The 24,485-nt window shown below is 39.8% G+C and overlaps 1 protein-coding gene across 24 annotated transcripts in view; it reads left to right on the forward strand.

Moving 5' to 3' along the window:
- LOC121466166 (muscular LMNA interacting protein) overlaps positions 1 to 24,485 on the forward strand; it is a 233,038-nt gene that overhangs the window by 90,107 nt on the left and 118,446 nt on the right. For 18 of the 24 annotated variants that reach the window (XM_041679751.1, XM_041679754.1, XM_041679760.1 and 15 more), the window contains exons 1-3: positions 7,042 to 7,158; positions 11,149 to 11,304; positions 13,453 to 13,845. In XM_041679751.1, coding sequence (XP_041535685.1) covers positions 7,063 to 7,158; positions 11,149 to 11,304; positions 13,453 to 13,845 — 645 coding nt within the window. In that variant the 5' untranslated portion in view covers positions 7,042 to 7,062. Of the gene's footprint in view, positions 1 to 7,041; positions 7,159 to 11,148; positions 11,305 to 13,452; positions 13,846 to 24,485 lie in introns of those variants that run through there. The other 6 variants (XM_041679752.1, XM_041679765.1, XM_041679763.1 and 3 more) reach the window with 2 other exon arrangements.

Below are 24,485 nucleotides of genomic sequence, written 5' to 3' on the forward strand. Positions count from 1 at the left end.
AAATCTCATCTCTTTCTGATGTAGGTCACTTTCTGTCCCCTAACGTGGCTGACTGAGAGACAAGGGGGTGCCAGAGGGGTGTTCAGTTACATCTTCAGCTCCTGATTTACATTAAAACCCATGTTTTCTGGTCCTTAACTGCTAACACACAACACCTGTGCTTCTTACCTTTCCTTGGGGTAAATACACACTATACTCAGCAACAAAGAACATCTACTAAGCACGGGTACTGGGCTGATAACCCAAAGTGTCAATCTCGTATTAACTGCTGATCTTCTATGAGTCAGTTAAGTTCCATGAACTTTAGCGCCTTTACTTATAAAATGATCATTAAAAAGTCTCAGACCTCATAGGATATCTGTGAACATTTCGTGAGATAGCATTTAAGTCCCTAGCAAATACTCTACGCACAGTGGCAACCTAATCAATATTATTTTCTCCATCTTTTTGGGATAAACAAATGAAGTTTAGCAAAAACCTCTAATTGATCCAAACAGCACATTTGTATGTTTATCATTTATATAATTTTCTTTTTTTCCCTGTCCTTATTATTATTATTTTTTTACTCTGGAGTAGAAAAGCAAATTCTAAGAATCACCATTTCCCCTGGAATTTTGTTTTGCCGAAGACACGTGCTGAAGACACGTACACAATTAGGCTGAGTCATGTGAACTTGCAGATGAATCAAGTCACACTAGGATGATCTTTGATGTTGGTTTTACTTAAGCACAGTAGTTCCCATGTATCTTAAAGCCAGGATTAGCCAACATGTTCTCGAAGCCTCAGAAGCATTCTAGGAAACAAAAGTCAGGCAATCTTCTAGAAAATTTAAGTCCGACTCTGAACAGCATTATCTTCATTGGCACAGTTAATAAATAGGTGAAATCAGACATCAATATAGAGATCACATATTACCTTTGATTTATTCTTTATTTATGTGCATGTGTGTTTTGCCTGTATATATGCCTGTGTGTCATGTGCATGCCTGGTACCTTCTGAGGCCAGAGAAGGGGGTCAGAGTCATAGGAACTGGTGTTACAGACGTTTGTAAACCACCGTATGGGTGGTGGGAATTGAACCTAGGCCTTCTGGGAGAGCAACTGGTGTGCCCTTAACCTCTTAGCCATCTCTCCAGCCCTACCTTAGATATTTTATTAAGATAAATATTATTTGCTAGCTAAGAACTTTGGTAACTGACCATGTTGCAATCCGTACACTGAAAGCTGTGTGTGATGACTTTGGAAGTCTTACCAATGCCAATGAAGTTTTATCCTTTGGTGAGTTCTTCTCAACTTTAAAGCTGTGCTTCAAAACAACATGCATTACTTTCATAGCTAGGACTAAACATGAAGACACTAAGTGTAACATCTATGAATGGCCTATATAGTTCGATGGGCCGATAGTTAAACTTTGACTAGCAGCAGATACTTAAACTTTGACTAGCAGCAGTTTAAACTATTCATTTGAGTTTAATTCTCCTGGGTGGGAACCATCTTACAAACAAAATCTCCTCTGGCCCTGGTGCTGTAATACATCATGTACTGAGTGAGTATGTCTAAGATAAGCTTCAGGAATGGGGAACAAAAGAGAGACAGGCTGACCCCGGCTTTTGGCAGGCAGGTGCAAGTGCAAATCCTTGCACGTGCGCTGGTCAGCAAGGCCTTTAATCTTCCCGGCACTCATTTTTCTTTGTTGTCTCATTAACATAATTTTCTGGATGCCGCATGAGAAACACAGCAGATGAAACACTGAATACGAAGAGCAGCCTCATAAAGCTCACTAAGTGGCATGTCTATGTTTTATATGTAGAGTGAAATCTGGTCTCTGGTTGAGTGTTTGAGTTGGCCAGCATGTCAGAGCGTAGCTGCCAAGAAGCTCTGATCTCGAATAAGGAAGCTTTCCCTATCTTTCCTCATGCCTGGGCCCCTTACACACAACACTTTGATGACGACTTCTCTCCTGTGTTCCTAAAACAGATTATATTTTGTGTTGTGCCTTCAAAGTGAAAAAAAGAGAGACTACAGTGCTTAACACCTGTCACTGTGCAGACACTGAGGGTCTTGACATAGAAATCTCTGAATCTACATGAGTGCATCACTACACATTTAACAAACATGTGTTGGCCTTTGGAAGTGAGAAGCACTATTTTAGGTGCTAGGAACACATAGGGAACAAAACTGAGAAGTTTCCATTGTTAGTGTGATGATGTCCCAAGTGGGGAGCCAGATGCTAAAGGATTTGCTGTCTGCTATCAATGTAGGGTAACAAGTACTACACAGAAGTCCAAGGTGAGAAGGGAGAATACAGCAGGAGATTCCTCAGGACCTGTGATGCCAGGACCTGTGTTGGACACTGATACTCTCATGACATGACATAAAATACCTGCTGTACAATCTGAGTTGCTGAAAGAGAAAGGAGAAATATCTGGGGGAAAACTTGTGGAAAGAATTCCAGACTGAGCATATAGGACCATCGGCACTCATCATATTCCAATTAAAAATCTCTCCTCTCCCTCCCCTATGTGTGTGTGTGTGTGTGTGCGCATGCACGCACGCACGTGGGGTGTGTGTAGACGTGGGGTGTGTATAAGTGTGTTTATAAACATAATGGTACATATATGGACGTCAGAGGACAATCTTGGCTGCCAGAAACAATACTGAGAAATTGATTTGGCAGGGAGACAGTTCACCGTATCGTCCCTGTGGAGAAATGGTTCTTACCATTGGGCGCCTCTTTCAAATTCGTCTGTGGATATGCCATATTTGTGTCATCTGAATATGTAATTACATCAAAACTTAGATCTTGGATTCTGATCAGTGCCTTGAAATTTCTGATACACTTTAATTAAGGAAGGGTAGTATTAATTTTTTTTTTATGTAGGAAGACATAGCACAAGGGAAAGAGAAGCCATAAGAGTAATGACGAATGCAGACACAACCTAGTTGCTCAATGTATGCAAAGTCAAAATTGTGTGTTATTGAGTTCTCCCAGGCTTTTGAGATGACATTGGAATTTTCTTGAACCACTGTGTACCTATAGATTGGGATAATACTGATTATCCCATTATAATCATTATTATCAACTGTCACCCCAAAAGAGAATAATCCATACTCTTGGTATTTCTCATCACCAAAGGGGCAAATTCATCCAGGATGGAAACAGAATAGCTGTGTCCTAATGTTGGTCTCCAGAAAGAAGACCAGAGAATGTAAAACCTAAGAGTGATTCTTCACCGGGTGCGATCTGAGAGCAGTGTCATGTGTGGCCTCAGCTTAGTACCTTACTCGTTCCTATCCTTTCCTTTACCTACCTTGATGCCATTTGTGAAAGTGTCGTCTTCCTGAGCCTATGCCCTTGTTTGTGATGCCACTTGTGAAGCATTTCCTCCCTAGGATGACACACCAGGTTGGCAGTAGGGTGGGTGTCTCCCACTGCATAGAACAGTGCATACTGTGCATCAGATGCTTAAGAAGGTAAATGAATGGGAGTGGTCCTGTGTGCATGGGAGCAAGCACAGAGCCTGAGAACAGTTAGATGGAGCCAGAATGGCCTTGGCAGGTGAATCTGTTCAGCTGTAGATGTCTTGGCAAACTTTTGGTGGGATAATCTGTTATTTTTCTCCAACTCGATACATATATCAGGAAGAGAGATTACTAATTCCACATTTTTTATTTTAAAAGTAGTATCTTAAGAGTCTTTCATCACAGAGGAAATGCAATAATATTTGCTTGGTGAGAAAGGGAAAGCATGTCTGCTTCAGCCATAAGCAGTGCCAGATGCAAAAGAGAGTTTAGAATTGAGGGTGTCTGTTGTGAGCGTCAATACATCCCAATTTCAGCAGAGTAGTTTTGGTCCTTGGTGGGAGAGAGATCATTAGAAGTTTAGATTTATAAAATAGTCCATGGAGAGAACCTAGATGCTTCTTGACCTGAGGGAAGCACTATAATTATAGCTGACATTCTACTATCCTCCGCCCAAGTATATTACAATATTAGGATCTAGAGTTCTTTCCCTTTGATCAGGGGCCAGCAAATGATGGCCAAGTGAGAATGGTTTCTATAGAAATTTTTCTAAATTCGTGTACCCTTTGGAGCTATATGTGTAACTATCCAGATGGCTGACAAATGCTGCTGCAATGCGTGGCTTTTAAGTTTTTATTTTAGGTAAAAATTATGACTTCTGGCACTGAAATAGTCTTAACAGCAGCAATTATTTTTTTAATAAGACAATAAAAGAAAATTATTAGAGAAAAGTTGCTAAAGGTTGAAAATAACAAACTCACAGATTAACTGTTCTTCTGTTAGCCAGTGCTAATGGAAGGCTTTCGATTGAGCTAAAGGAGCTAAAGGCTAAACCATTTCCTTTTCAAAATTTGTGCCTTATTGCCTGTCTTGTTCTATGCTTGGGGAAGACAATGGAAGCAAGAAAGATCATAGTGGGAAGAGCAGAGTGACATATAAGACAAGAGCATTGGTGTCAAGTTCATTTAGAATAAATGGAACTTTTCACAAAGGATTAGACATTACTGACCCAGGGTCCATAGATAAGAATAAGAGATGAGTGTGTCTAAGATTTGGTGGTAGGCACTCTTTGAGCTTTTGTCCAATACATAAAAGTATACATATGCGTTTCTTCATTCTTATTCTGTGATGCGTGAAGTTACAATATCTTGATTCGAAGTCTTCAGTGATCTAGATTTGACCTGCTTTTCTGGTCTTTTGAGCCTCTATTTCCATGTTACTTATAAGATTAAAAAAAATCCCATAGTGCCAAGAGGAGTAATATACATGAAGTATTGCCCGGCACAGACCTGTGGGCTTCCCAAGCTGAATCTAACTGTAACTGTCTATGGGGCAATGCCATTCTTACCCGTATTTCACAGGTGAGAGGTTCAGAACTGCTCTGAGGTCCCCTGGCCAGTGATGACTTGTGTCCCAAGCTTGGTGACCATTCCTGGCACTCTCTTCTCTTGCTCCTCCAACAAGGGCTTCACTAAAGCTCTTCTATCTTCTAAGTAAATTCTCGTAGATCTAAAAAGACACCGTTTCCACAACCTAGTGTTGCCAAATCATTGTAATTCTTACACTGCAAATATCTGTGATCTTGTGACATTATGAGCTCCCAGTAGAATGTCACTGTGCTGGTTAGTTTTTGTCAATTTGACAAAAACTAGAATCACCTGGGAAGTAACAAACGTCAGTTGGGAAAATGCCTCCATTATATTGTCCTGTAGCTAAGTCTGTGCAGCGTTTTCTTGGTTGGGTATCGATATCACAGGGCCCAGTCCACTATGAGCAGTACCTGCCCTGAACAGGTGGTGGTCCTGGGAGGTATAAGAAACTTAGTTGAACGTGAGCCTGAAGCAAGCCGGTTATTAGTGTTCTTCCATGGTGACGACCTTGAGTTCCCTCCGTGGTGGACTGTAATCAGGATGTGTGAGCCAAATAAACAATTTCCTCCCCAAGTTGCTATTGGTCATGCTGTTTATCAGAACAACAGAGAAGTGAAGTAGGGCAGCAACCCACCAGCAAGAGGGCACGGCCAGACCACGAGGCTGGTTGAGAATGCAGGTGCAGAGACACGGAGCCCCCTGAACAGAAAGTACAGTTCTACATGTGCCCCAGACTGTATGGTGTGCAGCGACATACAAGATCTATAGGTTAGAAGTCCCTTTTCGAACCTTCTTTGCTTTGCATCCTTGTTATTTATATATCAGATTTATACTCTCAGGAAGAATGAAAGGTTTTTGGCATCAGGTACACATAATCCCTCGTGTATCCGTAGGTATAAAGGCCAGAAGATGTGTGTCTTTAGAGATGTAACTGCATATACATTCAGAAAGTTAGCTCATTCTAGGTCAAAATGTACTGTTATTATCTCTGTGAGTTTGAGACCAGCCTGGTCTACAAGAGCTAGTTCCAGGACAGGCTCCAAAACCACAGAGAAACCCTGTCTCGAAAAACAAACAAACAAACAAAAAAACAAAAATGTACTGTTATTTGCAATAGTTTTCCCACTTCTTAGTAGATTCATTTTGAATAAATGTTGCATTTGTACTCACAATTTTCATAAATTCAGCTTATGACAATGTTGAAAATGTTAACTGTACATGAAACAAATCCTTTATCTTTTTGCGTAGCTTTCAGTATATTCCCAGCTCCTTCCACACTACATCCTTCACCCACCGCCTGTGCACAAATATAGTAAAGGTTTGTAGGAAAAAACCCATGCTTAGAAAGTAGAAATACTCAAAGCTGATGACGACAGTCAATCACATGGGAAACACTTGAGATTTTGTTTATCAGTAATCAGGACAGTCACCGTCTTCCAGAAACAGTGGAAGGGAATCTGTTTCGACAACTATTTAGCAACAAGCTCTATCTCAGAGCTACTTTTGTTTAATAGCAAAAATTGAGTCACTCAGATGCTCCCGTGTCTGACTGCTGACCACACACCGAGGACTCGCCACTGAAATGACTGACTTTCGCAAATGATCACTATGTTTTCCAGTTCTTTATTTAGACACCGTGTTTGCATGTGTTTGTACCTCTGAATGTTCTCCGCAAGTGCGGCCAACTGATCCCTGAGACTGGCAGATGCCAGGTCCCTCCAACCAGCTTCTCATTGCTGTACAATCTGGCTTTTCCCTTCCTTCCACAGAATACATAATTGGACTGCATGCATGAAAGGAAAAGAGGGCAAGCACATATAGGTGGCAATTTTTCACTTCCTCTGATCCCATTTTAGCTGTCAGTGTGACCTCTTGTGAAGTTCCAAATGTAAAAATTGTCAAAACAAATTCTTTGGAGATGAAAAATACCCAACTCAGTGAAGAATCTGCTTCGTCTCCTTTTAGATTCCCCCTCCCAACCTGCGTCTCTCTCTCTCTGTGTGTGTGTTCGCATATGCATGTGGGTGTATGCGTGTGTGTGCATATGCATGTGCGTGCATGTGTGTGTGTGAGTGAGTGTATGCGCGCGTGCGTGTGCCTGTGTTGTTTTAGTAACAGACTCTCTTCCCACCTCAGTTTTTGATTTGCTCACTCCCTTATGTGATGAATCAATGCTTCCAGAACAGGGGCTTCTGAGTGACTGCGGGAACAATCACTTCCAAATGACCTCCTGTATCTTAGCGGGGAACACTGAGACCACACCCAAGGTAAAAGGAAACCTTTGCTTAATGCTTTCGGAAACTTTAAAAGGCACCGTGTTCCTGGTATATGCCAGAGGGTGTGAGGGTAAAGCTACCCAGGTGCCGATAAATTTGTCTGTGTATCGAGATGAGATGCTATCTCCAGTTAGAGAAACGGGTAACCGATAAAAGCAAAACTGTTGTTCATCGGGTAAAGAAAACGCTAAGGATGCTCTTGGCATAGAGTTAGTGCTAGAATTCTTGTGATGTTTTTTCTTAGTAAGAGGCTAGTGGTCCTCTGCGCTGCCGGGGTCAATTTGGGGGTTGGAGCGGGGAGAGAACTTTTAGGGAAATAGAAGAAACAAAAGCCCCCAGCCTGAAGCTGAGCAAAGGCATACACAGCCTGTAAACCAGTGGCGAGAGCCATTTCTCACGTGACTAGCCTGTGTGTGGTGAGATGGGGTCAGTTTTACCGATCTCGGGTATTTCAAGCCAAATTTAGGATACTCTCTTAATCCATTTAGTTCTTATTTCTATTATTAAAATAGTTTTCCAGTGATCAGATGTTTAAATGGCATTGGCAGCTGAAAGTGTTAATTGGCAATTAAGAAGTGAATGCCATTAACTCGCATCTGCTTTGTTGGAAAATGATTTTTTTTTTTTTTTGTCACCATAGCGATTCATTTCGGGGCTCTGTTGGATCTGCCACGCAGTATGTAGTAAATGGTAAATGGCTTTTCCCCCCCACCTGAACAAGGGATTCAGCAGTGTCTTTTCAAGTGAACCTTAGATTTCTGGTAAGATACAGGTGATAGGCAAAGACGGTGAAAAGAGCCCCGTGCTGATTTTGCTGTACTTTTTTTGACAGGAAATAGCAAAGGGTTGCCCTTTCCTGATGTACTGGGCATGTGTATATGGACAGGAATTAATGCCTGAATTAGTTCTATTCAGTAGCAACCCAGGGAGATAAGCCAATATACATAGGCATACATATATACATATATATGAGATTTATATACATGATATATATATATATATGATTCAAATATATTTATTTGAAACATCATATATATTTGTTCAACCAAATTAAGGAAGTGGAATTGTCTTCCCACATTGGTGAAAAAAATTGACTTAGGGTTCAGAGGTTCCTGTGGGGAGATAAAGTGGAAGGCAACTATCTTGCTTCTGTTCGGTTGCCTCCTTTTTCATCTTGTAGTCTTCTTTAGAAACCTCTATATGGTTGTGTGATAAGAGCTCATCTTGTTCATTAGTGCACCGGCTTCCCTTTTCACTTGGCTCTTGTTTTATTCACTAAAATTATGGCTTCCAACTTTTAAAAAGTCTATAGGTTGTGAAGTAGCATTTGTAGAATTCTGCACTTTAGAGAAGCAAGACAAGTTGAAGCTGGGCAGTGGTGCAAGGTGGTTAGAGAAGTAAGTTTTGATCACTAAATATGTTTTAGAAGTTATGGCTACTTGGTATTTATCATCTATGGATTTTGTAATCCTGGGGTATTTATACTAAAATCTTTCATATAGAACTGTTTATTGTCCTTTAGATAGACTTCAGGTAGACCAAGTTATTTTATGGGAAAATGAGGGTAGGTATAAACAACTGGAAGTCAGGTCACCCTTTCTTGATTCTTATCAAATTACTGTTTCTCTAAATGAGAAGGTAGGATGATTGTTTGAATAAATATAGCTACAAGTAGCAATGTAAGAGAGGACCGGTTTATTCTGGCTTGTGGTTCGCGTGTGTTGTTCAGCACGCTCACAGAGGCATGGCCGGCTGGAGTGCAAGGCAGAGAGACAGATGCTGCTGCTGGTCTAGCTTCGTTTAGCTTTCCTTTTGTTCGGAACCCCGTCCATTGGATGCTGCTGCCCGCATTCAGGCGCATTACTCCCCTATCAGCTAAGCCTTTCAGGGGCACTCATAGCCACACCAGCAGTGTCTTCTCAGAGATTTCGAAATGCTCTCCAACTGATACCTCAGCTCAGCCACTCTCCATTCCAATCTCCATTCCAGAAGGTCACTGACAAGACATGGAAGCGGAGAAAGTCCATAGCATTGTGTATTGTTGATTAGCTTAAGACATTTTCCTGGCCTTATAACGAATCTAACCTTTCTTCCCGCTCAGGAAAACAGTGACTTATGGCTTTCTGAGGATGAGCTGCTGCTTGGGAACAGCAGCTAATAACAAATAATCCTTAATTTTAATTTTATATTTTGTTCATATTATTTCCCCTCCCCAACTCCTCCCAGACAATTCCCCTTCCAACACACACACACATCTTTATAAACTTTCTCTCCAAGAAAAAGAAAAGGAAGGAAGGAGAAAAGAAAGAATAAAAACCCGTTTATTGGCGAGAATGGGGCACAAAGTCACCCACTATCACTGTGCTCTTCCTTTCAGATCATCTTCTCAAGGTCAATGTCCAGACGTTTTAGTCATCCAGAATTCCTACACCACTATTTTTTTTTTTGTGTGAACACGTCTTACTTTTTTAGAGTAAAATATAAAGTTTAAAAATGACCAAATCGAGCGCATGCACAGTTAGGACTGAAGATTCAGATGCTTGGGCAGTTCCTCTAAAAGGTGTTAAACCCATGTGTTTAACAGACAAGTGTCAGAAAGGATGCATGGCAGGAATTCAGATGGAGCCTGGCTTTCTACTGAAAATTAGAACATCCAGCTCACACAAATCATGGTTTCACAGAAGGCAAGGTAGGGGTAATTTTCCTCCAGGATGGTTAGATTGTCAACCTTCCCAAGTTATGACTGAGTGGCTCTTTCCAGTCTTCCTCAAGTGTCTTTCAATTTCCAGAAAACCATAATTTTTTTTAAAAAAAGTGTTGTATCTATGTCTATATGCCCATGTGGTTTGTGCAAATGTGAGCATTGGTGCCTTGGAGTCTAGACAAGGGTGTTGGTTGCCCTGGAGCGGGAGTTCCAGGTGGTTGTGAGCTGGGAGTCCTAACTCAGATCCTCTCTGAAGTTAAAATCTTTGGTTTTAACTCTCTCTTCAAACTACTTAAAACTATTTGGTCCCTTAAGTTAGTGAATGGATTCTCATTTCTTGTAATTATTTAGATAAAAAGTTTTACACTCATTTAAAATCTTGCCTATCTCTTATTGTTCACCTCCAATTACATACTTTCCTAATAAGATAACTCTAGAATTTAATACTTCCTATCATTATTACATGACAATAATTAAAATCGTTCATTGTGAAATTGCCAGTCCCTGAAGTTGCTTACTTTGTTGAATAAGCAAAGGATAAGGCAGTGTGCCCAAGTAAGGGCCAACTGTATTAGAAGCATCACAGAAGGATCCAAGAGCATGAAGGAGAACAGATATGTGGGGTGGGGAGGGTACAAGGTGTGGGTCTAGGTATGGGATTCAGGGATCTGAAAACACGGGTCCTTTAGCACTATGTGCATATCCTTTTCTATTTGTGAGTAGTCTGCTGTTTCCTATTCACTGTTATAGCTTTCCTCCTGGGGCCACAGAGCAAGCCCTTTACTTTTAAGTAAATTCTGTATAAATGAATGAGAAGGCACACCCTTTAAGCAGGAGCTAATATTCTCATAGGCGTCTTTCACTTTTCAGCATGAATAGGGTGCCTATTGGATTTTTCCTAATGAATTTGGTGGTCGATGTCAATAATCCGAGCCTATTATTTTAGAGCTAAGTGGATGGATGATACCTTTGAAGCAGAGCAGGTTCTGTGTTAGAATGGCCTCTCTGTACACAGTAGGACTCAGCGAGCTTGTGCTGAATAGCTTTCCAGGTTGCTGCTTTCTGCGGTCGCCCCACCAAGGGCAGACTGCTTTTCTTACTATGGGAGTTTAAAAGGGGGTTCTCATGCACTATGGATCTTTTCATGTGGATTTTATTGGCATCAATACAGGATGGCAGGCAGCTTATCAAAGTGAATGAGATAAATATGGAACATGAAGAATAAAGCCAAGAACCCTTGACAAGGCTGAAAGTCTAATTTCTTACATATCTCATAGGTCTCTCCTGGGGATTCTGAAGCCAAACCTCTGATCTTCACATTTGTCCCCACTGTCAGAAGACTGCCAACCCACATTCAGGTGGCTGACACTTCCAAATTCCTTGTTAAAATTCCTGAGGAATCACGTGATAAGAGTCCAGAAAGTGTAAATAGGGTAGGATTATTTTTCTTCTTTTGAAAATTTGAATGACAATCTAAAATTATCTATGACAATGACTTGGAAATTTCATCAATGTGTATTTCTTCTGTTTAAAATAAGATGATTGTAAAATCTAAGGATGATTAAAAATATGCTTCTGAGGGCTGATGGTTTAGCTCTACAGTGGAACATGAACTTAGCTTGAGCTACATGGGTTCCATCTCCAGGATTGCCATATGTATGCATATGTATGTAGTAATATATATCTAAACAAATGTATAAAGACTTATGTATCTAATCATGTGTCCCCAAGCATGTTGCCATCCCAGCCCTCCTAAATAAAGTCATGTGTCAAGAGCTTACCATAGCCAGAACACTTTCCAGTTTCATGGTTCCAAGTTCTCTCTCTCTCTGTCTCTCTCTCTCTTTCCCTCTCTCTTTATATGTGTTGTGTGTGTGTGTGTGTTTGTGTATGCGTATGAGTGTATCATCTCATTTAATCATATTCAAGAAAGTTGATATTATCTTGTTTTGATTGTGGGCCTAACCTTTAAAGGCTGAACCATTTCTCTATCTCAAAAGTTGATATTCTCACCTCATTTTATAAACAAAGAAAATAATAATGACTTCAACTGGCAGAGGATCAGGCTAGGAACATATTCCAAGGGGATAATAAGAGTTCACAGGAGTTACTAGTTGTTGAGAAGACAATGAAAGTAAAGGCAAGAAGTGTATGGCAAGCCCCGGGGTAGTAGTAAATGCCACGAAAGAAGCTACATTGGAGTAAAAAAAATATGAAGAAAGCCACAGGAAGCCACATCAGACAAGTTTTACCCATGCCATTTAGACTACATCAGTGTCCAGAGCAGCCAAACAGTGTGGGCTGGGAATATACATTACCTCTTCAATTCTGTGGTATGTGATCAATTTTTGACTTCTGTCTCTATAGATGTAAGCAATACATGTTAGCATATGTTAAATGACCACAATAGTTGAACTTGTTAGTATCTAGTGACTTACCTTTTGTCTTTTGAACTAGTTTGAGCTTACTAGAAAAGTAGTGCTAAAAAGAGGACCAATCATAGAACAGTTATTAAAACAAGCAAACTGGCATTCGGTCTTTTAAGCACCTTCTGGCCATGGCTGTTATTTTAGAAAAAGAAATTGATAGTTTAATAAAACTATATTAATTCAGGTCTTGTAAATATTTTTAATAGTCATAGGAAAATGTATGGAATATTGAAAATTCCCAGTTCTAAATGACAATCCAAAAATGAAATAATGTACTGAAAAAAAACCCACTTTATATTAAATTTGTCTACATTTTTATCCATGAGCACGCACATCTTGTCAATGTTGGCATTAGTCTAGGCCAGAGGTGGTCTAGACTGGGTGTCTTCCTCAATTGCTTTTCAGCCATATCTTTTGAGATGAGGTCTCTCACTGGTGTGACTAGAGAGGCCAACTGACTGTTTAACAAGCACCTAAGCTAAAGTGGTGGTGTAATAGACATGTGTACACCACTTAACTTTTCCCTTGTGGGTGCTAAGGTCTGAAATCGAAGGCTTCACACTCCTGTAGTTCTCGTTTAACCCACACACAGCTCTCCAGCAGCTGCACCTTAAAAGCAGCCCCATTCACGAGCCTGCCGATTAGCTTAGATTGTTTATTCTGATAATTGATATATTTTGTGTCAACGTTACCTTTTCTTTCAAAGTTAAAAAATTTTTTTTATTTTGGCATTTTTAAATAGGATCCCCCCAAAACCATTGTTAGTAAAGAACATGCTGGTTGTCTGACAATTAACTGAAACCTTGTCCAGTTGATGTGACTGCCACTTGGTTAATATCTTCACTGACATCTTTTTTGGTCTGTACATCCTGGTTCCGTTCCTCTCTCCCTTCCTCATGATTTACTGGGAATCAGTAAACTTTACTTCTTGATGTTAATTCTGAACTCGAAGTCTTTTGGACTTGAGGCAGGACAAAGAGATGAGCTAGTCAAAAGATGTGTGTTTCAGGCCCTTTCTCTCAGGCAAGCTTGGTATTTTAATGTATTAAAAAAATCTTTCAATGAGTGGGTTAAACTTTTTAGCATATTTTAGCAAAAAGATGCATGCATCACCCCCATGTCAATATTTTTATCTTCCTGTATTTGTTGCAGTTCGAGTACAGTGATCATATGACCTTCAGCTGTGAGAGCAAGCAAGAGAGAGACCAGAGGCTACTGGCTTCTGCCTCAGAGGGAGGTGGAAGGAATTCACAAGGAAAGAAACTGGATACGAACGACCCACGAGGAATGCAGAAAGGTGACCTCTTCAAAGCAGAATATGTTTTTATTGTGGATTCTGATGGGGAAGATGAAGCTACAAGCAGACAAAGTGAACAAGGCCCCCCAGGGGGAGTAGGCAACATAGCTACCCGGCCCAAGTCCTTGGCTATTTCTTCTAGTCTGGCCTCTGATGTGGTACGTCCTAAAGTACGTGAGGCTGATCTCAAGACCTCATCACATCCTGAAATTCCTCATGCAATGGCCCCTCAGCAAAAGCATGGACAGGTAGGTTTCATCTGAGTGCCATTTTCAATGTCTTTTGTTGTGTCTGCAAACATCTTCCTGTTTAAAGAATATATGACTCTCAAAACTATATTAAAACCTCCAAATCCCAAGATCACAAATAATCACAGTGTAAATAAGCATTGAGAAGTTGATGAGACTGAAAATTATACTGTGAATCAGTTGGACAGAAAATATAACACATTTAGCTAGAATAGATTTGGGGAAATATCTTTTCCTTTTGAGCAATTCTTGGAGAAAGCTGACATTATAGAGGGTGTGTGGAGGAAGAAGCACATTCCAGACATGAAATATCTAAGAAGCTTTAAATGTATCTTAGGAGTAAACACTATTTTTAAGTAGATAAAAGAGTAATAAAAGGATAGGCCAGGAAATAGGAGTATGTAAAGGAATGTAAATCTATCTGTATGATTATGGAATATGCAAAGACAGAAATGACTTCAATGAAGCTGAGGAGAATATCCTACTCTGAAATTTATCTAAGGTGGAGAGCCATTAGTGTGGTAGGAGAAGACCCTTCTGTGATGGGAACAGAGTTTGAAGGAAGACACGGGAAGATTCTGATGTTGACTGGCTATGGAGTGTAACTGAAAGGCCAGGTGCCTCTGAAATGCAAAGTGGGGTTAGAAGGCCAGGGACACAGAGGCTGACTTTGAAGGAGTTGCAGACAGAGGTCTCACTGCTTGTCAGTGGAGAGTGAGCTGGTTCTGAGACCTCCTGTTTAGGTTCTATCAAACCAAACCCTTATAAGCGTTATAAAGTGGCTTGAAAGACTTTTTGTTGTTGGTGGTGAATTGGTCTTTTGTGATATTAGGATTTAACAAGATTGTAGAGTAGGTCTTCCATGTTTCTTGTCACTCCTATCTATACCTGCAGCCGACGGTAATGCCTGATGCTTCAAGCACCCAATGTTGTAGGAGGCTGATTGTTTGTTTACGGCTGCTCAGCCCCGAAATAATGTCACAGAAGCCATATTATTATGTTATTATCTTTACTCTGTCTCTTTAAAGACTTAGTTTTTTTAAAAAAACCATTTATTTCTTTTTATAACTGTCTATACTCTTTTTCTTCTCTCTCCCAAGCCTATGTGCATTTATCCAACACTGTGACTCGTTTAGAGTTCTTTTGTGTCTGAATCTGTCCTTTTTGCATTTCTGCAATCCTTTTCTGACCAGGACGGCTTCTTAAAATGCTAAGTGCTTCTTAAAAACCTAAGCGGCATTACTATAACTAAGGCTGCTTTACCTTTTGGCTCTGCCCAATCCAACATGTCAGAGGAGGTCTGTTCATTGTCTCTGAGAGCCATTTTCTCTGCCCCAGATCCTGGGTTGGGTTGCAGCAGGTCTGTGTTGCCATTAAGCACGTTGTAGCATTGTAGCAGTCTGCTCACAAATCCCATTTAAATGCTCCATAGCCAGACCTCCAGAAAGAGTCAGTGTTTGTGCTGGAAGCAGGACCCAGGAAGTCGCTGATTCAAAACCACATGTCTTTTTTTCAACTACTGCTCAATCAGGAAGACCTCTCTTAAAGGAGCTGTAGCATGCTGCCAGCAAGCAAAGCCCATCTGGGAAAAAATGCAGCTAAATTTCGTGTTTTAGTGTCTAGATTGCCTTTCCTAGTTTCCTCAGGTTTTATGTGGATTTAGCTAGCACATGTTGGAGAGGCAATTTGTTGTAAGAGGTTTCTTGTTTGTTTCCCAGCTCTCTGGCAGCTCAGACTCTAAATAATCACACAGAAACTATATTATTTAAAACACTGCTTGGCTCATTAGCTCTAGCTTCTTATTGGCTAACACTTATATCTTAATTTAACCCATTTCTAGTAATTTGTATATCATTACATGGGTGTGGCTTACCGGGTAAAGTTCTGGTATCTGTCTCTTGTGGGGCTACATGGCTTCTCCCTGACTCTCCCTCCTCTCTTCCAGCATACAGTTTAGTTTTCCCCACCTAGCTCTACTCTAGTGTATCAGGCCAAGTCAGTTTCTTTATTAACCAAGGGTATTCACAGCATACAGAGGGGAATCCCACATCAATCCATTATATTTCACTGCCTGTCAATAGTGAAAAATGCTCACTGGGGTATGGGAGGAGGGCCCACTAGTTTGTCTCAGCCACCCAGCTAGCTTACACCCAAAATAACCACACAGAAACTGCATTAATTAAGTCACATATTGGCCTATTAGCTCTAGCTTCTTATTGGCTAACTCTTACATCTTAATTTCACCCATTTCTATTAATCTGTGTATCACCATGAGATCATGGCCTACCATCAAAGTTTCGATATGTCTGATTCTGGTGGCAGCAGCTCCATGGTGTCTCCCTCTCCACCTTTCTTCTTTTAGCATTCTGTTCTGTCTTCTCTGCCTACCTAAGTTCTGCTCTATCAATAGGCCAAGGCAGTTTCTTTATTTGTTAATGAAGAAATGAAACACAGATGGAAGGACCTCCCACACCACTGGGACATTGCTATTTTGGATCTAGGTCTAAAACATCACACACATATGCACACACACACACACACACACTCACACACACCCCTTTTATCTTCTTAAAATTTATAAGGTTATGTTTTGTTTCTTCTGATTGTATGTTTGTTTGTGTACTGTTGGCAGAGGTTTCTCTTATGCCTGGTCCTGTAGCTGTTCAGGCCCAAAAAATCACACCAAGGCCTACATAAATTATAAACTGGTTGGTCTATTAGCTCAGGCTTTCTTGTTAACTAACTTTTATATGTTACATTAACCCATATTCTTCATGTGTTAGCCTGGTACCTTTTATCAGTGAGGCATTCTCATCTTGCTTCCTCTGTGCCTGGGTGATGACTGCAGGCTGAGCCTTTATTCTTTCCAGAATTCTCCTGTTCTGGTCACCCTGCCTATAATTCTTGCTTGGCTACTGGCCAATCAGCATTTTATTAAACCAGTACATGTGACAAATCTTTACAGGGTATAAAATCATTGTCCCACAGCAGTGTACTATGCCTGTTGTCCATGGAAGCTAGAGAGAGCACTAGTCTTCTGGAACTGGTGTTATAGATGATTTAAGCGGCTATGTGAATGTTGGAAATTGAACTCTTATCTTCTGCACGAGCAGCCAGTGCTATTAACCCCTGAGCCTTCTCTTTAGCTCTAACATATTACTCTTTAAAAATTTATTCTCAGCGAGGTACTGTATCAAAGTACTGTAGTAATATACCTCAGGGTGTTCTCATAAGGCAGTAGACTCGGACATTACTTTCTGGCCTCAGGAAAATTGATAGATAAGCAAAAGGAGTACAATGGATTTATGTTGACATGGAAGATAGTTGAATGTGGTCACTTTGATAAGAATATGTAGCACAATAAAAATAAATGTAAAGACTATATTCTTATGAAGAAATTTGGAGATTTTTATTCTTCCTTTTCTGTTAATAGATCTATTTCCTTGAACTGATTATTTATTTTGCTTTTGTGTAATCAAATGCAGAGAGGTCAAAGTGCAGGGTGAATTTATACTTTGGAATACTTTTTATTCCTAGAAGATAGATTAAGTTACCTAAGCATAAAACCAAACTGTAGAAACTAGCCTTGTTCATTAGTAGCTAAAAGTTATAGTTACAAATTATAGGGAGGTACTGGATCCTGCTGTCATGAAACTGATATCTGTTTTTATGTTTTGTTTCTTATGATGACACGAATCATGAAGTAAGTAAGCTGTTACTCACAGGTGTAAACGAACAAGAAAGGACCAAAGCAGTAATTAAGATAGTAGTGGGAATTTGTAAAAATTTGACAACAAACGCAAGACTGGGTTGCCAGATACTAAGATCATTATTTTTTTTAGGTAGAATTTACAATCAATAAAGTAAATCTCTGATTTTTCTTATAAAGAAAGATTAATTCTTATATAGAACTGCCTGTAAGTTAGCATTACTGGTTAGCCAGAAACAAGGTATCCCTAAATGGCTTCAACTCTTTACCCAGTCTTTGCCTTTCTGTAGTCTAGACTCTTAATCCAGCCACCTGTTGCACTGTTTTTCTTCAACTCTGTGAACTGCCACTCAGTACAAACAGCCCACTCATTCTTTGCTGATCTCCTTGTTTCTCTCCTGAATGATGTCTTCCCAGACCCCCCCCCCCCCTTTTTTTTCCTTTTGGATACTGTTTAGCTTTAGCTAGACCACTTCCTGGCAATGAGTTAATGATCTTTTGTTTTTGTGATTTTCTTTGATGGTAGATTTAAGAAAAATCTCTACCACTATTCCTTTCCACTTTTAACAATTAATTTTCTTTTTTGTTAATTTTCTTTTTTCTTAGTTAGATTAAAAATAGCATGAAATAAAGGCTTATCTCTTGTTAATACCTTTAGAGGAGTACTTTGTATAAAAGTGGGCTTCACTAAGGTATGGAGAAAACCTAAATATTGTTTTAAGTTCACATTGTGTTCCTCTCTGAAGTCCCTGTTCAGATACTAACCCCATGAAATTTTTTCAGTGCCCCCAGTGAGAGCAACTCTCCCCCCTGTGTGAGTCTGATAGTTCTTTAACACAGAATTTAAAAATGGACACAGTACAGCATGTTTGGTTATTGTTTGGTACATGTATTACCTCCTTTAACAGTTTGTAAAGTCCTTAAAGCTGTAGCTCATGTTGATTTCATTTGTAGTAAACATTTTGTTCCATATTGACTTAATGTATTCTGAAAAATATAAACTTTGTAGTTTGACATATACCAAACATGTTCTTTGAAGTGTGTCTTAGGGTTTCTATTGCTGTGAAGAGACACCATGAGCATGATAACTCTTATAAAGGCAAGCAATTAATTAGAGTGGCTTACAGTTTCAGAGGTTAATTCATTATCCTTGCGGTGGGACATGGCAGCATGCAGGCAGACATGACTCCAGAGAAGGAGCTGAGAATTCTACAGCTTGATCCACAGGCAACAGGAAGTGAATTGAGTGCCACACTGTGAGTAGTTTGAGCATAAGGGTACTCAAATCTCACTCCTACAGTGACACAGTTTTTCCAATCAAACAAACCATCTCCGATTCCAACAAAACCATTCCCTTTGGAAGTCATTCTCTTTCAAATCACCACATTCCACTGCCTGCCCCCCAAAGGTTTGTAACACATCATAATGCAAAAAATACATTTAGTCCAACTTCAAAAGCCCCCATAGTCTATAGCAATCTTTAACTTATTTAAAAGTCTAAAGTTCAAAATCTCTTCTGAGATTCATGTAATCTCTGAACTGTAATCCCCTGTAAAACCAAAGTAAAAAAGCAGATCATATAGTTCCAACATTCAATGGCAGAGAATATACATTACCATTTCAAAATGTAGGGAAGAGAGCATACTGATAAAATACTGGACCAAAGCAAGACTGAAAACCACCAGGGTAAACTCCAAAGTCTATATTTCCATGTCTGATGTTAAAATGTTCTTCAAATCTTCAACTCCTTTTATCTTTGTTGCCTGAAACACACTTCTCTTTCTTGGACTAATTCCACTGCCTGTTAGCAGCTATCTTTGGCAGGTATTCCAGGGCTCTGGAATCTCCATCATCTTGGGGTCTCCAAGGCAATCTTGGCTGCACCTTCACAGTTTCATGCAATGACCTCTGTTGGCCTCCATTCACCTCTGACACATGCCCGGCCTCAGTGGCTTTCCTTAGTCATTAAGGGAAATTCTGTTACTCTTTTCTTATGTCCTTCACTCTAAAGCCAAACCAGGTGGCCAGCTGAAGCTGCCAAGTTCTGCTGCTTGCTGGCACTGGAACATGTTCCCCTTGTTCAACTATATCTTCACCAGCATCCTTTTTCCATGGTTTCCTTCAATGCCTAAGCTTGGCTGTCTTGAAACTGGAATTGTAGACCAGGCAGGCCTCAAACTCAGAGATCTGCCTGCCTCTTCTTCTGGAGTACTGAGATTAAAGGCATGTATCACCACACCCAGTTTTAAGCTTTTCTTTAATTCTGCTTTGCAAATTGGAAACTTAGCTGGGTGGGATCTTTCCCTGAGGTAACTACCGTCTTTATTCCATTTCTTAATCTGTTTAGCTTCTTGAAGACAGGATTTAGCTCCTAGTGCTCCTCTTTTCAAAGTGAACATTTTGTACTATTACTTTTTCAGCTTGCTTCTTTTCATTACAAATCCTCATAAGAATGACCACTCATAACCACATTATATAGAGAGTCAATACTAGGCTGTTTTGAGATTATCTCTGCCAATGGAATTAATCCAAAAGTGTTCACTTTAGTCTCAGGTAGACTTTTTTGGAAAGGTAAAAAACCAGCCACATTCTTTACCAAAGTTCACAAGAATAATCTCTAGGCAGCATACTAAAATAATTCTCCTCTGAAACTTCTTCTTTTTTTTTTTTTTGGATTTTCGAGACAGGGTTTCTCTGTAGCTTTTTGGTTCTTGTCCTGGAACTAGCTCTTGTAGACCAGGCTGGCCTCGAACTCACAGAGATCCTCCTGCCTCTGCCTCCCGAGTGCTGGGATTAAAGGCATGCGCCACCACCGCCCGGCCCCTCTGAAACTTCTTGAACCAGTCCCTCACAGTTCAAATCATTCTCAGCACCACTGTCTTCCATGCTCCTACTAGGATGAGCCATTAAGTAATGTTTAAAGCATTCCATGGCTTTCCTAACTCAAAGTACTAAAGTCCAAATTTCCAAACAAAAACATATTCAGGCCTGTAGCAAGGAGGCTGTTTGTTCATTCCCAGCTGTTCAGCCCTGAAATAATTACACAGAAACTGTATTAATTAAATCACTGCTTGGCCCATTAGCTCTAGCTTCTTATTGGATAACTCTTATATATGAATTTAACCAATTTCTATTAATCTGTATATTGCCACATAGCTGTGGCTTACTTGCTAAAGTTCCATCATCTGTCTCTGGCAGGGCTACATGGTATCTCTCTGACTCTGCCCTTCTTTCTCCCAGCAGTCAGTTTAGTTTCCCCTGCCTAGCTAATTTCTGCCCTGCTATAGGTCCAAAGCAGTTTCTTTATTAACCAATGATATCCACAGCATTCAGAGGGGATTCCCACATCATAGACCTATCACAGCAATACCCTAGTCCCTGACACCAACTGTCTTAGTTAGGGTATCTATTGCTGTGAAGAGAAACCATGATCATGGTAATTCTTATAAAGGAAAACATTTAATTGGGCTGGCTTACAGTTTCAGAGCTCCAGTTCATTATCATCATGGTGGGGCATGGGAGTATAGAGATAGACAGTGCTGGAGAAGGGCCTGAGAGTTCTACATCTTGAACTGTAGGCAACAGGAAGGAAACTTAAGTGTCACATTGTGAGTAGGATGAGCATAGCAGATCTCAAAGCCCACTTTCACAGTGACACACTTCTTCCTACAAGGTCACACCTTCATCAAAAAATCCATATTTCCTAATAATACCATTCCCTTTAGGAGTCATTTTCCTTTAAAACACCAGAAATTGGAATGTTTAAGTGAAAATATGTTTGCAAACATATCAATAAATAAAGTGCGAATAAAAAGCTATTGAAAATAAAACGAATAATTGAATAAAAAAATCTTAACTAAAACTTACATAGGAGAGACATATATTCATGAAAAGTCTAAAAGAGCAAGAGGCTTTATACATTTGTTCAGATACAGCTTGGATATGAGAACTGTGGAGAGGATGTAGACAATAAGACCAAAAAAACTGGACCAAGTAAAACATTAAAGGTTACAATACAGAATTCTGTATGCATTTGTTAGATCAATAATGTGCAATGTAACAATACTTTGGTCAGTGATAGGTGCACATGCACTTGTGGTCCTAATCAAAATTATAGTGCCGAATGCTGTTGTGGAGGTCTAGATTCTAGTTGTGCTTCCTGTAATGACTGCACAATGATAAATGTGGAGGTCTAAGCTCTATTTGTGCTTTTTATAATGTTTGCGCAATGATGAAATCAGGTAAGGAAGCATTTCTTTGAATGCATCCCTATCATAAGTGACAGCAAGTACTTGCATTTGATAAATCTTAATATTCCCAGGCTTCAGTTTTTATAAAGAACACCTTATTCACACCAGCACATTGTATCACCGTCACTTTTGTATGTTTTATCCCATTAGAACAGTTGGTTGTCAATGCTTTTTCTCCCTTCTGAGCCCCTAACACAATACTCAAACTAGTGAGAATACTTAGAAAATATCATATAAATGATTAATCAAATGATCCTGGGAAATATATACAGATATATACATATATATTCCCTATAGATATATGGAAAAGACAGTATCATATTAAAAATCCCGAGTATTCATAGCTGAGTGAGAGCCATAATAGGGCATGGAAGATAGCCCTGGTTCACTGTCTCATAATTACTGATGTTGCTGTTATTTTACTTCCTAAAACAAATTATTGTTAGCTTAGAGCCTGAGGAATTTAGATGTTGAAGACTGAAATAAGTTGGAGTATTAAACTTCTTATTGGATTCTGCTAACTTTTGGAAGAATTAGCTTTGACCCCACCAACAAGTTTCTGCAATATGGTGTGTTTACATAAAAAAATCTAGGAAGCAATATGTACATGATCACACCTAAAAGACTGCATGCAAAACAGAAAGAACAAAAGTAGTCTAACTATGCACAAGTAGATGACAGGTGATTAAAATCTTAACCCAGTAGGTGGGCTTTCATGGTGGAGGATAACATTTACATATGTTCATTTTTATAGTTAACAGAAAAAATATGAACATGTAGTTTTATTCATTTAAACCTCTGTTCTACCACCTCACCATTTCTCTTCCTGTTTGAGTTTGCTCCTTTAGTATTCTCTCTGTCCTTCCACGGCAAGGATGGGTGCATACAATGTAAGGGATTTTTTTCTGAGTTAGTGAGAGACCCCAGGCTCTGTCAAATGCTGGCAAAATCCCTATTACTCATGAACAATGGTTATTTCCATCACATAGCTTGGTTTGTACTAGTGGTCATACACAAAGGAATTACTTATGTGAAAATCAGGTTGAGTTGGAAATTCCTCAGGAAATGCTGTAGGCATTGAGGATAGTCTCTGCCTTGGTGATGTCAGAACTCAATTTTCTCCATATCTGGGGAGGCAAGGACTACATCAGATGTTAGTGTCCTGAGCCTAGCGCAGAATAGTGATAGTGAGGTATGAGTTGAGATTCCACAGAGGGGCACAAGCAGGCCCTGGTGCAGCAGCGGTCCAAGTGATTGCTTGCAGTAGATTTGCTATTATAGCACTGATTAGGTTCTGAGACAAGGGACTCAGTAAAAGCCAGAAGATTGTTGTCATTTTCACCACCCACCACAGTGACACTTACTGTTCAAATCTGAAGAGATCAAGAGAATTTCTCTTTATGATTCCGTTAGGATATGGAGAGTTAGTAAAACTATAAAAAGGATGACTACTTAAAGAGAATGCCAGTGCCCCTGTGATTTAGAGTATACATAAAAAATTCATCTTCTAAAATGTGTTAGGTTAAGGGTTGGTGGAGAATATTAACTTTGAAAGTTGCAGTGTGGAAGTGGAGAGAAGTCCAGCTCAGATGACTAGCCGTGAAAGAAACCCACAGTGCCTATCTTACCCAAATGTTTCTTGAGAAAGGTGCAGGGTGTCCACCCCACTTTCATGTGGTGCTCCAGTACTTGGGCTTTGTTGCAAACCAAATGCAGTGGTCTTATTATCTGAGAGGGTGGAGCCAAGTTTTCTTTTACAGTAGTTTTGTGTAGACAATGGCCAGGACTGTAATGACAGTTAGTGGGATTAAGAAGGAAGATTTTCCAGAGCTTTGACTGTTGACAGAGGTTTGTGTCCCACCCTGTCCCAAAGAAATACACAGAGGTCTACTACATTAATTATAAACTGGTTGGCCTATTAGCTCAGGCTTTCTTATTAACTAATGTTTACATCTTAATCCTGTATTGTCTGTGTTAGCCATGTGGCTTGGTACCTTTATCAGCAAGGCATTCTCCTCTTGCTTCTTCTGCATCTGGGTAACAACTGCAGACTGTCTTTTCTCTTTTCAAATCCTCCTGTTCTCATCGCCCTGCCTATACTTCCTGCCTGGCTACTGGCCAATTAGTGTTTTATTAAAACAAGACAATATAAGTGACAAGGTACAAGACCATTGTCCCACAGCAGTTGACAAGAGACCAGGTTTGCTAGATTGTTATCAAGGCCCACAAAAATGCTAAGACAGAGAAAAGTGTTGTCAAAACCAAAAGTGGAAAATAGCAAAAAGTTAGGGGGATGAGACTGAATAGCAAGAGAAGGGCTATGTAATGATGGGAACACTTTTGGTTCACAGTAGCACTGATGAGCAGGTTGTCCATTGATAGATTTTAAAAGTTCAAACTGGTGCTGAGTTATATGGATTAAAGCTAAAATTAAGAATATCAGACAATATTATTTTATTGGTTCAGATAAGAAAGGCTGAGAATCATCCTGGTAACATTATATGTGTTCCTTAAAGAGAAAAACAAAACAGCTATTAGGTAGGAGGCCACCTTTCTATGCTAGAGTGATTGATGTGTTAGGACAACGGGGCATTTTCTACAGGGTTGTGATGATTCTGGGGGAGGTTGTGGAGGACCAGCATCTGGCAGTGTCCATGTCTCAGAAAACAGAGCAGTCACTT

Source organism: Microtus oregoni, unplaced genomic scaffold (assembly GCF_018167655.1).
Source record: "Microtus oregoni isolate MIOR12 unplaced genomic scaffold, Mior012 000032F_ref0000030, whole genome shotgun sequence".
NCBI classification, from domain to species: domain Eukaryota; kingdom Metazoa; phylum Chordata; class Mammalia; order Rodentia; family Cricetidae; genus Microtus; species Microtus oregoni.